The 16,295-nt window shown below is 36.0% G+C and overlaps 1 protein-coding gene across 1 annotated transcript; it reads right to left on the bottom strand.

The window, feature by feature from the left end:
* Nucleotides 1–11,142: 11,142 nt before the first annotated feature.
* Nucleotides 11,143–15,923, bottom strand: LOC128639664 (basic salivary proline-rich protein 3-like). The gene is made up of 3 exons (XM_053691789.1): nt 15,791–15,923; nt 13,957–14,339; nt 11,143–11,366 (listed from the first exon to the last, which is right to left on the bottom strand). Exons 1-3 carry the CDS (start codon nt 15,852–15,854, stop codon nt 11,145–11,147), a joined length of 669 nt encoding a protein of 222 aa, XP_053547764.1. The 5' UTR covers nt 15,855–15,923; the 3' UTR covers nt 11,143–11,144.
* Between the last annotated feature and the right edge of the window lie 372 nt (nt 15,924–16,295).

The following is a 16,295-nucleotide window of genomic DNA, read 5'->3' as shown; positions in this document are numbered from 1 at the left end:
GCTAAGAAGGCCAAGAAATTGTGGTGGAAAGGGACAGATCCCCCAACATGTGACAATCCTACAGGATCCACAACAGTAAAAGGCTTTGCAGATGCATTTAGCTCATGTGTGGGTGCTACACAGGTATCTGGGCACAGTAATGCAAGAAGAACACATTGCACTAGTAAAGAAGAGTTCCCTTTAAGAAGCGAGTACATTAAACTCACCCATAGATGCACAAAGAGCAAGCGGCAACATAAATAAATGAGTAAAAAGCTTCCTACAGAAACTGGAACCTTCCGAAACTACAAATTATAATATGTAAGGAACTCATGCTCCCTATATGAAACTCTGTGTACACTTTATATTATCAGCTCTATGAGAGCTGCTCTGGGCTCGCACAGGAGACTCATAGGGGACTGGCCGGACCTCAGGAAGTTATATTTGCATCCAAGGACTGTCACGGGTAGAAGACACTGATGCTGTTTGTGGGGACCTTAAGCTTCTCTTGTCTGAATTTTGTAAGTTATTGCTGTTTGGATCTTTATGTTCTCTTTAATAACTAAAAATGACAAAACACGTAGTTGTGATATATGAGACCAACAGACGGCTGTACCTAACAGACCCTGTAGTGATATCTATGTATTTAATGAGTGTTACTCACAGGTGTTATCACTGCCTATGTGTGCACTCTTCAGTATTAAAGGGATAGGAAATTCAGAAAAATGTATTTAGTAATTTAAACAGAACATTCAATTTTAAAAATGTTTCTAATGTACTTATTTTATAAAATGTGCTTTGTTCTCGTATTCTTTGTTAAAGAGATGACTTGACAGGTGTCCGGAGCACTTCATGGCAGGAAATAGGGCTGCCCTCTAGTTCCTTTGCAAATGAATAAGATTCTTACAAATCTGCTGCCATATAAGGCCCCAGACACGTGTATGCTCCTGAGATTATCTCTATTGCTTTTCAACAAAATATACCAAAAGAACAAAAAAAATGTACATTCGGTATATATTTTTGCTATAATTTAATCACCAGAGAGACTGAAGTCCATCCATCAGTCCTGTAAAAAACAGAACAGTGACCCTACAACAGGATACACAGGAGCTTATTTATTATAATGCTCAATCGGGCCACAGAAAAACATATTCAGGAGTCTTTTAAAGGGAACTGTCACTCTGCAGCAAAACAATTTAAAGTGTCAATAAACCTTAAAAATAATGTTATATAATTCTGCACATAGTGCAGAATTATATAACATTATATTAGCCTTATCTTTATAAAACGTAATATTCCCTTTGAATTTTTTTAAAAAACGGCTGTTTTACAGACCCGCTCTCTGTGCTCTTCTGAGCGGGTCTGTGTTTTTCACACAGCGCATCGGGCCAGCTGTATAGTCACAGCCCGGCCCAACCGCGCCATAACACTAAGTGCAGCTCGCTCCTGCTCTGTCTGACAGCAGGAGCGAGCTGCACTTAGTGTTATGGCGCGGTCGGGCCGGGCTGTGACTTTACAGCTGGCCCGATGCGCTGTGTAATAAAAACAGCCCCGCTCAGAAGAGCACAGAGAGCTGGTCTGTAAAACAGCGGGGTTTTTTTTAAATTCAAAGGGAATATTACGTTTTATAAAGATAAGGCTAATATAATGTTATATAATTCTGCACTATGTGCAGAATTATATAACATTATTTTTGAGGTTTACTGTCCCTTTAAATGCTGCCAACTGAACTACAATTTGAAATGTTTATGAAAAGCATTGTCTGATGAAGGGGATCCCTGAAATTACAGAATACATTTTTTTGAATCCTTTTGCAGAGGCTACATGCATAGGGGTCAATCAGAATCTTAAAACCACAAAATTTACCTACAAAATCCCCATTGACAATAATGCTGGGTTCCTGTAGAAAAACATTCGCCTAGATTTAGAGTTTGGCATTAGCCGTCAAAACCAGCGTTAGGGGCTCCTAACGCTGGTTTTGGCCGCCCGCTGGTATTTAGAGTCAGTCATGAAAGGGTCTAACGCTCACTTTGCAGCCGCAACTTTTCCATACCGCAGATCCCCCTTACGCCAATTGCGTATCCTATCTTTTCAATGGGATCTTTCTAACGCCGGTATTTAGAGTCTTGGCTGAAGTGAGCGTTAGAAATCTAACGACAAGACTCCAGCCACAGCAAAAAGCCAGGAGTTAAGAGCTTTCTGGGCTAACGCCGGTTCATAAAGCTCTTAACTACTGTGCTCTAAAGTACACTAACACCCATAAACTACCTATGCACCCCTAAACCGAGGCCCCCCCCCACATCGCCGCCACTCTAATAAAAATTTTTAACCCCTAATCTGCCGACCGCACACCGCCGCCACCTACGTTATACTTATGTACCCCTAATCTGCTGCCCCTAACACCGCTGACCCCTATATTATATTTATTAACCCCTAATCTGCCGCCCCCAACGTCGCCGCCACCTACCTACACTTATTAACCCCTAATCTGCCGACCGGACCTCACCGCTACTATAATAAATGTATTAACCCCTAATCCGCCTCACTCCCGCCTCAATAACCCTATAATAAATACTATTAACCCCTAATCTGCCCTCCCTAACATCACCGACACCTAACTTCAAGTATTAACCCCTAATCTACCGCTACTCTATTCAATTTATTAACCCCTAAAGCTAAGTCTAACCCTAACACTAACACCCCCCTAAGTTAAATATAATTTTTATCTAACAAAATAAATTAACTCTTATTAAATAAATTATTCCTATTTAAAGCTAAATACTTACCTGTAAAATAAACCCTAATATAGCTACAATATAAATTATAATTATATTATAGCTATTTTAGGATTAATATTTATTTTACAGGTAACTTTGTATTTATTTTAACCAGGTACAATAGCTATTAAATAGTTCATAACTATTTAATAGCTACCTAGTTAAAATAATTACAAAATTACCTGTAAAATAAATCCTAACCTAAGTTACAATTAAACCTAACACTACACTATCAATAAATTAATTAAATAAAATACCTACAATTATCTACAATTAAACCTAACACTACACTATCAATAAATTAATTACATAAAATACCTACAAATAAATACAATTTAGAATGCGAGCTCAATCTGATTGGCTGATTGGATCAGCCAATCGGATTGAACTTGAATCTGATTGGCTGATTCCATCAGCCAATCAGAATTTTCCTACCTTAATTCTGATTGGCTGATAGAATCCTATCAGCCAATCAGAATTCGAGGGACGCCATCTTGGATGATGTCATTTAAAGGAACCGTCATTTGGCGAGTAGGCATCGGTAGAAGAGGATGGATCCGCGTCGGCTGGAAGAAGATGGCTCCGGAAGAAAGAAGATTGAAGATGCCGCTTGATAGAAGACTTCAGCCCGATGATGGACCTCTTCAGCGCCCGCTTGGATCAAGACTTCAGCCCGATGATGGACTTCTTCAGCGCCCGCTTGGATCAAGACTTCAGCCCGATGATGGACTTCTTCAGCCCCCGCTTGGGCTTGGATGAAGACTTCGGAGGCTCCTCTGGACGGATCGGTGATACCCGGCGTGGTGAAGATAAGGTAGGGAGATCTTCAGGGGCTTAGTGTTAGGTTTATTTAAGGGGGGTTTGGGTTAGATTAGGGGTATGTGGGTGGTGGGTTGTAATGTTGGGGGGGTATTGTATGTTTTTTTTTACAGGCAAAAAGAGCTGAATTCTTTAGGGCATGCCCTGCAAAAGGCCCTTTTAAGGGCTGGTAAGGTAAAAGAGCTTTTCTATTTGTATTTTAGAATAGTGTAGGGCATTTTTTTATTTTGGGGGGATTTGTTATTTTATTAGGGGGCTTAGAGTAGGTGTAATTAGCTTAAAATTGTTGTAATCTTTTTTTAATGTTTGTAAATTATTCTTTTATTTTTTGTAACTTAGTTCTTTTTTTATTTTTTGTACTTTAGTTAGTTTATTTATTTGTATTTATTTGTAGGTATTTTATGTAATTAATTTATTGATAGTGTAGTCTTAGGTTTAATTGTAGGTAATTGTAGGTAGTTTATTTAATTAATTTATTGATAGTGTAGTGTTAGGTTTAATTGTAACTTAGGTTAGGATTTATTTTACAGGTAATTTTGTAATTATTTTAACTAGGTAGCTATTAAATAGTTATGAACTATTTAATAGCTATTGTACCTAGTTAAAATAAATACAAAGTTGCCTGTAAAATAAATATTAATCCTAAAATAGCTACAATATAATTATTATTTATATTGTAGCTATATTAGGGTTTATTTTACAGGTAAGTATTTAGCTTTAAATAGGAATAATTTATTTAATAAGATTTATTTCGTTAGATAAAAATTATATTTAACTTAGGGGGGTGTTAGTGTTAGGGTTAGACTTAGCTTTAGGGGTTAATACATTTAATAGAGTAGCGGTGAGGTCCGGTCGGCAGATTAGGGGTTAATACTTGAAGTTAGGTGTCGGTGATGTTAGGGAGGGCAGATTAGGGGTTAATAATATTTATTATAGGGTTATTGAGGCGGGAGTGAGGCGGATTAGGGGTTAATAAATTTATTATAGTAGCGGTGAGGTCCGGTCAGCAGATTAGGGGTTAATAAGTGTAGGTAAGGTAGCGGCGACGTTGGGGGGGCAGATTAGGGGTTAATAAATATAATATAGGGGTCGGCGGTGTTAGGGGCAGCAGATTAGGGGTACATAGGGATAACGTAGGTGGTGGCGGTGTACGGAGAGGCAGATTAGGGGTTAAAAAAAATATGCAGGGGTCAGCGATAGCGGGGGCGGCAGATTAGGGGTTAATAAGTGTAAGGTTAGGGATGTTTAGACTCGGGGTACATGTTAGGGTGTTAGGTGCAGACTTAGAAACTGTTTCCCCATAAGAAACAATGGGGCTGCGTTAGGAGCTGAACGCTGCTTTTTTGCAGGTGTTAGTTTTTTTTTCAGCTCAAACGGCCCCATTGTTTCCTAAGGGGGAATCATGCATGAGCACGTTTTTGAAGCTGGCCGCGTCCGTAAGCACCGCTGGTATTTAGAGTTGCAGTGGCGGTAAATTATGCTATACGCTCCCTTTTTGGAGCCTAACGCAGCCCTTCTGTGAACTCTAAATACCAGCGGTATTTAAAAGATGCGGGAGAAAAAAAGCACGCGTAGCTAACGCACCCCTTTGGCCGCAGAACTCTAAATCTAGCGGATTGTTTTTTTATACGTAGAGTGCAGCAGAGAAAAATTTAGTTTGTCCGACTATTCATCTGCTGAAATATTTGGTATTTGTTTTGTTTTAATAAAATGAATACTGAATATTTGGGGAATATTTTAATTGTGTTTGTGCTAAAAAGATTTAAATGTTCCTTTGCTACAGGTGAAAGAGTTCACCTGCATTGCTATATTCACCTATTGCGTGCTGGAGAGTTGCGCTTCTCCTGACACTTTTTCTTAAAGTCTCCGGCCTGGCTAATAGCAACTTAGGGCTAGATTACGAGTGGAGCACTAAGTTATCGTTTACGGGTGCAATATAAATAACCAGCCATTACAACTGGATGGTTATTTCTACTACGAGCTCATTGTAGCACTTTGGGCTAGGAAAATTAACCATAGGTCAGACCACTGTTTAATTAAAAAAATGTACCCAAAATAAAGTGTACATAATCTTTATTGAAATAAAAAATTTGACCATCTTTAAAAAACAACTGCATGAAGCATTGATAATGGGTTAAAGTGTGCGGATGTGGGGTAGTTAGAAAAAGTGCCTTTACATAACGGTCTATGGGGGCTGTGTTATTACTTTATATATATTGATTGGAGTAGCCGTGTTAGTCCAGAGATTTAGATATCAAAATAACAAGAGTATTGCATTGAGCAATGATACTTTTTTTATTGGACTAACTATACATTTATAAGTTGACAAGCTTTCTGAAGAGTTCCTTCCTTTATCAAGTCTAAATGCAATACTCTTGTTATTTTTATATATATATATATATATATATATATATATATATATATATATATATATATATAATATATATATATATATATATATATATATATATAATATATATATATATATATATATATATATAATATATATATATATATATATATATATATATATATATATAATATATATATATATATATATGTGTGTGTTCTTATATACATATGTATTTAAACTTTGCTTCCCATCACTTCACGACTTACCCCCTTCACTGTACTAGGTTGTCTGCTGTGACTATCGGCAAGAGAACGAGGAAACCATTGGAGCTTATGGAACCATGCGCTCATGAGCACAAAGCTTCCATGCAAAGTGAACGGGAGGTCACGTTTGCATTGCGCTCAACTTCAAATACCAGCACGCATTTGTGTGCTCTGGTATTATGAGTGGAGCGCAAATATTGAGCTGGCAAAAGCACAATTTTGTGCTCCACTAATAATCTAACCCTTAGTGCAGCAGATCCCAGGGCCTGCGCTAAAGGACCTTTTCCTATAACCCAGGCACTGGGATCTGCTACGCTAAGCCTCATATTAGCCCGGCCCATAACTCTTTGAAGAACCGGTGGGATTAGCACTGCTCTTCAGCGTGCTAGAGGGGAGTATTTTAACCCCTGAAGGATAATTTAAAGAAAACGGATGAATACTGATTAATTTATATCTAGTTGGTGCATTTGTTTGAATATTCGTTTTGTGAAGATAAAATTAATCTCATTTTTTCATTATAAATTTACATTTGTAAGGAAACTAATGCACATGTCTAGTTATATGTGAATAATTGTGCAATAATAGTCTAACTGCACATTTATTTAATAAATCTCAGTAAATTACATTAGTTACACAACAGTCTCACTCATTCCTTTTGAGACATTGCTGAATGGGACACTAAATATACATTATGCTTTAAAAGCAGATTTAAATAAAGTACAAGTCATTAAATTGTAAAGCAGATTTATTTGAATTCTTTATTTTACTGTAATATTAATTGTCATGGGGACGATTCGGTACCACAGGCATCATAAGACAATCCTGTTAATTTCTCCCAGATCTGAATTATAAGAGAAAAAAAATCATATATATTAATTACAACAACATTTACATAATTTAATAATTAATGATATTCAGATTTTTTTGTGTAAAAAATAATACTCCAGTACTTGACCCTCCTTTCATACAGTGTACAATGAAGTAAAATATAAAGCATTGCCCATTAAATAGTTTAAAGAAATATAAAGTCAAAAGGTAACTTTCATGATTTAGATAAAGTGTGCAATTAAAAAAATGTTTCCCCCCATTTACTGTTATAATGAAATATACCTCTTTCATTTGGTAGCTTGCAATTTAACTCCTTTTCAATGAGAGCATAACAAGGTAGGCACAGGAGTGTGCATGTGTGTTGTGCACTATGGGATAAGTTACAATTGGAGCAAAACGATGCACAATTAACATTGCTCAAGCGTAATCAAAAGTGCAAAGTTATTTTGTTATTGGTCAATGGAAAGTCACCTCGGCGTGCAGTAATATTCATGTTGCACATTGCTTGATCGCGAAGCCGATTGTGTGCGAAACTGATTGTATGCTAAGCCGCTTGTGCGCTAAACTGATTGTATGCTAAGCCGCTTGTGCGCTAAACTGATTGTATGCTAAGCCGCTTGTGTACTAAACTTATTGTGTGCCAAGATGATTGTGTGCTAAACTGATTGTGTGCTAAGATGATTGTGTGCTAACCTGATTGTGTGTTAAACTGATTGTATGCTAAGCTGATTGTGTGCTAAGATGATTGTGTGCTAACCTGATTGTGTGTTAAACTGATTGTATGCTAAGCTGATTGTGTGCTAAACTGATTGTGTGCTAACCTGATTGTGTGTTAAACTGATTGTATGCTAAGCTGATTGTGTGCTAAACTGATTGTGTGCTAAACTGATTGTGTGCTAAAATGATTGTGTGCTAAGATGATTGTATGCTAACCTGATTGTGTGTTAAACTGACTGTATGCTAAGCTGATTGTGTGCTAAACTGATTGTGTGTTAAACTGATTGTGTGCTAAACTGATTGTATGCTAACCTGATTGTGTGCTAAACTGATTGTGTGCTAAAATGATTGTGTGCTTAGATGATTGTGTGCTAAAATGATTGTATGCTAAGCCAATTGTGTGCTAACCTGATTGTGTGTTAAGCTGATTGTGTGCTAAGGCGATTGTGTGCTAAACTGATTGTGTGCTAAGCTGATTGTGTGCTAAGGCGATTGTGTGCTAAACTGATTGTGTGCTAAGCTGATTGTGTGCTAAGTTGATTGTGTGCTAAGTTGATTGTATGCTAAGCCAATTGTGTGCTAAGCTGATTGTGTGCTAAGCTGATTGTGTGCTAAACTAATTGTGTGCTAAGCTAATTGTGTGCTAAGCTGATTGTGTGCTAAGCCGATTGTATGCTAAACTGATTGTGTGTTAAACTGATTGTATGCTAAACTGATTGTGTGCTAAGTTGATTGTATGCTAAGCTAATTGTGTGCTAAGCTGATTGTGTGCTAAGCTAATTGCGTGTTAGCTAATTGTGTGCTAAGATGATTGTGTGCTAAGCCGATTGTATGTTAAACCCATTGTGTACTAAGCTTATTGTGTGCTAAGCTGATTGTGTGCTAAACTGATTGTGTGTTAAACTGATTGTATGCTAAGCTGATTGTGTGTTAAACTGATTGTATGCTAAACTGATTGTGTGCTAAACTGATTGTGTGCTAAACTGATTGTGTGTTAAACTGATTGTATGCTAAACTGATTGTGTGTTAAACTGATTGTATGCTAAACTGATTGTGTGCTAAGTTGATTGTATGCTAAGCTAATTGTGTGCTAAGATGATTGTGTGCTAAGCTAATTGTGTGCTAAGATGATTGTGTGCTAAGCCGATTATATGTTAAACCCATTGTGTGCTAAGCTTATTGTGTGCTAAGCTGATTGTGTGCTAAACTGATTGTGTGTTAAACTGATTGTATGCTAAGCTGATTGTGTGTTAAACTGATTGTGTGTTAAACTGATTGTATGCTAAGCTGATTGTGTGTTAAACTGATTGTATGCTAAACTGATTGTGTGCTAAGCCAATTGTATGCTAAGCTGATTGTGTGCTAAGATGATTGTGTGTTAAACTGATTGTGTGTTAAACTGATTGTGTGCTAAACTGATTGTGTGTTAAACTGATTGTGTGCTAAACTGATTGTGTGTTAAACTGATTGTGTGTTAAACTGATTGTATGCTAAACTGATTGTGTGCTAAACTGATTGTGTGTTAAACTGATTGTGTGCTAAACTGATTGTGTGTTAAACTGATTGTATGCTAAACTGATTGTATGCTAAACTGATTGTGTGTTAAACTGATTGTGTGCTAAACTGATTGTGTGCTAAACTGATTGTGTGTTAAACTGATTGTGTGCTAAACACATGATATGTTAAAGGGACAGTATAGTCATAATTAGACATTCATGATTTAGACAGAGATTAGAATTGTAAACAACTTTCCAATTTACCACTATTATTTCATTTGCTTCCTTCTCTTGATATCCTTTGCTGAAAGGTTATCTAGGAAAGCTCAGGAGCAGCAAAGAACCTAGGTTCTAGCTGCTGATTGGTGGCTGTATATATATACTAATTGCCATTGGCTCACCCATGTGTTTAGTTAGAAACCAGTAGTGCATTGCTGCTCTTTCAACAAATGATACCAAGAGAATGCAGCAAATTTGATAACAGAAGTAAACTGAAAAGTTGTTTAAAATTGTATTCTCTATCTGAATCATTATAAAAAATGTTTGGGTTTAACGTCCCTTTAAGCTGAGGGAGTGCAACCAGTGCTATACTATAAATAATGTTTTACGTCAGGCGATAAATAACATTACATTTTACAGCAGTATTTTGGATTACGTTTGAGTGCAACACAATTTTTTCTTTCAGATAGAGCAGCTTTACTCCTATTAACATTTTTTCTTCGTTATCTTGCTATCTTTATTTTATTTTAAAAGCAGGAATGTAAGCTTAGGAGCAGGCCCATTTTTGGTTCAGCATCTGGGTAGCGCTTGTTGATTGGTGGCTAAATGTAGCCACCAATAAGCAAGCTCTATCCAGGGTTTTAAATAAAGATACCAAGAGAACGAAGAAAAAATCATAATAGCAGTACATTAGAAAGATGCTTAAAATTGCTGCTCTATCTGAATCATGAAATAAAAAATTGGGTCTCGTATCCCTTTAATTCCTCTCTAATATGAGCACAACAAGCTCTCTAATAGCGCTCCCTGCAATAGCCATTAAAGGTACGGGGCTCACTAAAAACATTTAGTTGCATTAAGATGTTTTAGTTAACTTATGATACCAGTTTGTCCTCATGGGACATTAATAATAGCTCCCAAGAAGTGAATTAGATAACAGAAGTGAATTAGATAACAGAAGTGAATTAGATAACAGAAGTGAATTAGATAACAGAAGTAAATTAGATAACAGAAGTGAATTAGATAATAGAAGTGAATTAGATAACAGAAGTGAATTAGATAACAGAAGTGAATTAGATAACAGAAGTGAATTAGATAATAGAAGTGAATTAGATAACAGAAGTGAATTAGATAACAGAAGTGAATTAGATAACAGAAGTAAATTAGATAACAGAAGTGAATTAGATAACAGAAGTAAATTAGATAACAGAAGTGAATTAGATAACAGAAGTGAATTAGATAATAGAAGTGAATTAGATAACAGAAGTGAATTAGATAACAGAAGTGAATTAGATAATAGAAGTAAACTAGATAACAGAAGTGAATTAGATAATAGAAGTGAATTAGATAATAGAAGTGAATTAGATAACAGAAGTGAATTAGATAACAGAAGTGAATTAGATAATAGAAGTGAATTAGATAACAGAAGTGAATTAGATAATAGAAGTGAATTAGATAACAGAAGTGAATTAGATAACAGAAGTGAATTAGATAATAGAAGTGAATTAGATAACAAAAGTGAATTAGATAACAGAAGTGAATTAGATAACAGAAGTGAATTAGATAATAGAAGTGAATTAGATAACAGAAGTGAATTAGATAACAGAAGTAAATTGTGTTTGTTTGTTCTATTGCACATTGTGACTGAATCATTTAAAAGACAACAGCTGAATTGTCTGTCTATTCACCATTTGGTTTAGTGCGGCCTTTTCCCTTGGGGTGGTCCATGATTGTCCTTGGGTCCCTTTCCTAAAGGCTTGGCGCCCTTTGTACCAGGTGGGGGCAGCGATGGCTTTGGGGGTCTGCTTTCATTACTATCCTCTGCAGAGTGGGGTTGACCAGTGGGATCAGATTCAGAACTGTCTTTCTGGTGAACGTCTCTCTTTGGCCTGGGCTTTTCTCCTGTCTTGTTGTTCAGCTGTAATAATAATCATTTGTTTACATAAATGTCTTCTAGTCCCAACAGTAAAATTATAAAAAAAGCCTTAGCAATATTTAAAAAACAAATTCATGTCATATCTGGGTTTAGGTTCCTGATTACATTATTGGTCAGTATTAAAGGGACACTGAACCCACATATTTTCTTTTGTGATTCAGATAGAGCAGCGATTTTAAACAACTTTCTAATTTACTCCTATTATCAAATTTTCTTCGTTCTCTTGCTATATTTATTTGAAAAAGAAAGTCCAGAAACATTGACAGCACTTGTTTATTGGTGGATGAATTTATTCACCAATCAGCAAGAACAACCCAGGTTGTTCATCAAAAATGGTCCGGCATCTAAACTTACATTCTTGCCTTTCAAATAAAAATACCAAGAGAATGAAAAACATTTGATAATAGGAGTAAATTTGAAAGTTGCTTAAAATTACTGCTCTATCTGAATCACAAAAGAACAAATTTGGGTTCAGTGTCCCTTCAACTTTGCAATTATTGTAATATTTTATGACAGATAAACTGGAGATATACTGAGCAAGCTTCCGATTTGAAAACAGAAATGCATAAAGTGTCAATAGCCTTGAAGTGTTTATTGTATTGTTATATACAAGTATACTCATCTCCATACCCCATCAGGGTGACACTTTATAGCTAGTTCTATACCTAATGACTGTAGAGTATTTTGTTTTTTTTATGCTGCTTTAGGCATTGGGGTATCTGCTGCCTTCCCTACCCCACGTAACCCAAACAATTCCATATATCATATATATCACACCCAGAGATGCATGGAGGGGAATGTCCCTTCCGGAGACAGATGGGAATCATTGTATTGTAATAAAATTAATAAAACAAAACACAGTAGAAGAAGGCATCATGTAATTAAACTTCACATACACACTTTATACCCCTTTTTGCCCTAAGCACAAGACTAGTTATCCTAAGCCAAAATACCACCCTTCAGAAAAAGGCTTAGATTAATTGTAACTGTCTTCCAGTAGAGGAGGTAGGGAGGAATATGGGTACGTGCCGTGAGAGTCAGTATAAGCCATGTTAGCATTATTGATTTTACTTCACACTACAAACATTTTACATTTCAATCTTCCTATATACAAATGTAATTTCACTTTAGTGACAGAACGATGGTTGGTAGATTTTAGGCTTCTGCATTCAGACTATTGGGAAGCAAATGAAGGGAGAATAAAGTGGCCGCCAGCTGCATTTGGCTATTTTCTTCTTGTAGAAGTGCAAATCCAGATCATACAGTGTTGCACTTTCACAAGAAGAAATCTGAAAATAGCCAAATGTCACTGGCGACCACCATATTCACCATTCGTTTGTTTCCAAATAGTCCGAATGCACAAGCCTAGTACATGTGGTGTCAATAAATTGTTTGAAATGCAAAAACAATGCAAAATATGGAACAAAGTTGAGTTCTAGCTAAGAATGCTAAGCATCTAGCAGCTAAAAAAATGTAAAACTTCCCTAGAATGGTGACAGAACTGTGATAAAATATCTTATCATACTGCACAGTAATAACACAAATACGTTCAATAATGTTTAGGCATAAGCAGAGGCCAAACTGAAGACAAAGGAGCCGATTTATCAAATGTCGGGCAGACATAATTCGCTGTAGCGAATCATGTCTCCTCGACATCGATAAATGCTGACAGCATACACTATCAGCATTTATCATTGCACAAGCATTTCTTGTAAAATGCTTGTGCAATGCTGCCCCCTGCACATTAGCGGCCAATCGGCCGCTAGCAGGGGGTGTCAATAATCCTGATCGTATCTGATCGGGATGATTACAGTCCGCCGCCTCAGAGGTCTTAAGACCGCTGCTTCTTAACGCCTGTTTCCGGCAGGCCTGAAGTCTTGTGCGGAATAAGCCGCATCTACTGCTTAGTAATATATCAGCCCCAATGTCTATGGGTAATAACAACATGAAAGTCATTTTTGTTTGCTTCCTATAAAAGAGGCTTTTTTAAATGTATTCGTTTTTTGTAAAACATAATTTCCTGAACGGATTAAAAAAAGGTTTTTATCCCTGATATACTCAACAGATTTTTGTTTGCTCTGTTTTTTTTTTAGACTTTTCATTCACTTTAAAGGCCCTTAAAACTCTAAAATGTTATTTCTTACATTTGAAAGCATCACACAAACATACAAATATATTGTTACATGACTATCTGTGGAGTTTTAAAGGTGTATAATTTAGGTATGTGCAGAAGTATTAGCCTCTCACTGGATGATAAGGGTAATTCACTATGGCCCGCTACATAGATATGTTGTGTGAATTTACTAAATTATTTTAATTAGTCTGATATTTACACTTGATCTATTTAATCGACTATCTAAGACAGACACTAAATTACAGATGGAAGTTTTGCTTACTCAAATAAAAATCAATAAACTTGATACAGATTTTTTTATTACTAAAATAGTAAATATATTACAACTGCAATGTAATCTGGTTCTTTGTCTTTGCCCTGTTAAATCACAAGACTTCTGAGAAAGCTGACACATATGACATATTACACACGTATACGCAAACAACACACAGTTCTTACCTTATCTGGTCTTTCACTAAAGGGCTTGACAGTAGCATTGGGACCTATCCCGGCAGGATGGGGCTTACCCTCTGGTTGATGGGGAGGGGGGGTGCCTACTTTAGGGGGGTTTGGTTTAGGTTTGCCAGCAACTCCTAATGCTCTAATGGGTCTATGGCGACCACCTTCGGGTTTCTTAGGTAAACCTTTATGAAAAGGCCGATCTGTACTATTTATAAGATGGGGAGGATGAGATGAGTTATGATTTTGGGGGATTCCTGTGACATTGAGAGGCAAATGGGAATGGAATCCAGATCCAGAAGGTGGAATAGAAGGGTGGACATGATTCGCAGCTTCGGGAGGTTTAACTCCACGTGGAGGTTCATTCTTCGGCGCCCGATTGTCTTTAAAAAAAATAAAAAAATAATAATAATATTTAATAATAAAATAATGAAGAGGGTCATTGTACATTTATAAGTAAAAGTCAATGAAACTCTATAAAATAAGTCATATTAAAAATGGGAATAAATGTAATTGAATTTAAACATTATATACAGATACCCTTGTATGATTTAGACAAGCAAACCTGAAATAATTCCATCTTATAGTTAATTAACAACAAAATATATTACATAAATAATTAAATGATAAATCTTTACAAAGCTAAACAGTGGTTCCCATTTTTAACATTGAGTGGACTAATAACTTTTATACTTAATACTTTTTACTACTCACAACACAAGAATGTTTGCCAAACCAATTCAGCAATAGGTGACCATATTCTCAGTGTTGCTGAGTTATAACACTAGGGGGGCAGTATTTCAAATGAATACAGTAATATGTTGATATGGTGGGATTTTTTTGTTTTCAGGTGATATCACAACAGCACAATTTGGCAAGTAAGGTGTTAAAAGGAGAGTTACTAGTGTTTAGACTGCAAAGGAGGAAATTGAATTGCAGTTTTAGTGCACATTATATGTGCACTCTCCAGCCATTCTAATTCCTACCTGTTTGGTGAAAATAAAAATGTCATACTACAGTCTGTCTGTGGTGCACAGAAATGTGTCTACTTTGCATTGCATTTTACTAGGCAAATCTGTTCATTAAAATGCACAAAGGAAAATTTGGGATGCATTTGTCACGTATTAGGAAAAACAGGGAGGTTTGTTTTTTTATTAAATGTTAAAACGCACAGTTTTCATGATTATTATTCATTATAACCATCAATGTCAGTGGATTTCTATATCATGAGTGATATGGTCTATTTATATATTTATCATTTCACATCTCATATTTATTTTCTTTCAAAATACATGAGATTTAAAATTTAAAGTTTTTTCCACACTAAATGCTACTTATACAGAAAACCTTCAGTTTTCATTATGGTTATGTCCAAAAAAAAAAAAAGATGTAAAATAAACCTAATTGTATGACAAAACAAAAAGTTACATCCCAGACACTTAAGACAACTGGCATAAATAATATATTTATGTAAGCTATTCATTTATATTAACTAACTTGTCACACTGTAAATAAATGCATAATATACAAAATATAAGCTACATCTTTCAAAACAAAAATATGGAAATACAATCTCTTTCAGTGTATGTCCCAATTCCTGTACAAAAAAAGTCTTAACAATCTTTTACAGAGTTTTGGATAATTAAATTTCCCTGGTAATGTTCACTTAGAAGAGATTGTGCAAACTATGTGTCAGACGAGAGTGACCTGTTCTATGCAATAAGCACTGGTTTCCTTGCAACCCCTCTGCTAACACAAACATCACAGGTGTAGTAAAACAATGAAGAAATGATACACAATATCATTCACTCTTGTTGTGTCAACGTTGACTTACCATTTTTACCTGGGGGATGAGCCCAGACTTGCATCACCAGAGCCACCAGGATGATGTACTTCATGTTGCTAATTTCAGTTGCTGGGACAAGTAGAGAGGATGTTTGGTCTTAAATTTCTATGGGACTCTGAGGCTACCTTTAAAGGACTCTTGGGACACACCCCTAGTGACAAGATCTTTTGATCTGACCAGACAGGTGAGGAGGTGGGAGCATGAGTCTGCAGAATTTTTATGAATGAGGCAACACAGGTTGACAGTCGATCACATGTCTATCCATTCACTGTTTCATACAAACAATGAGTTTATTACATTTGAAAAGCTTCTAATACTTTGCAGTGGAAATAATACTTGTTTAAAGGGTTATTGTTTAGTGAAAATATTCTGAAATGGATTTCTTGTAAATAAAACATTTCAATAAGGAGTTTTAGTTGCCACAACATACAAGGAAAACAGAATATAAATAGAATACAATGTATATTTCACTAATATTCCAGTGGAAAACTAA

The sequence above is a fragment of the Bombina bombina genome, chromosome 9, assembly GCF_027579735.1.
Source record: "Bombina bombina isolate aBomBom1 chromosome 9, aBomBom1.pri, whole genome shotgun sequence".
Classification (NCBI taxonomy): Eukaryota; Metazoa; Chordata; class Amphibia; order Anura; family Bombinatoridae; genus Bombina; species Bombina bombina.
This window is presented reverse-complemented; position numbering and strand designations above follow the sequence as displayed.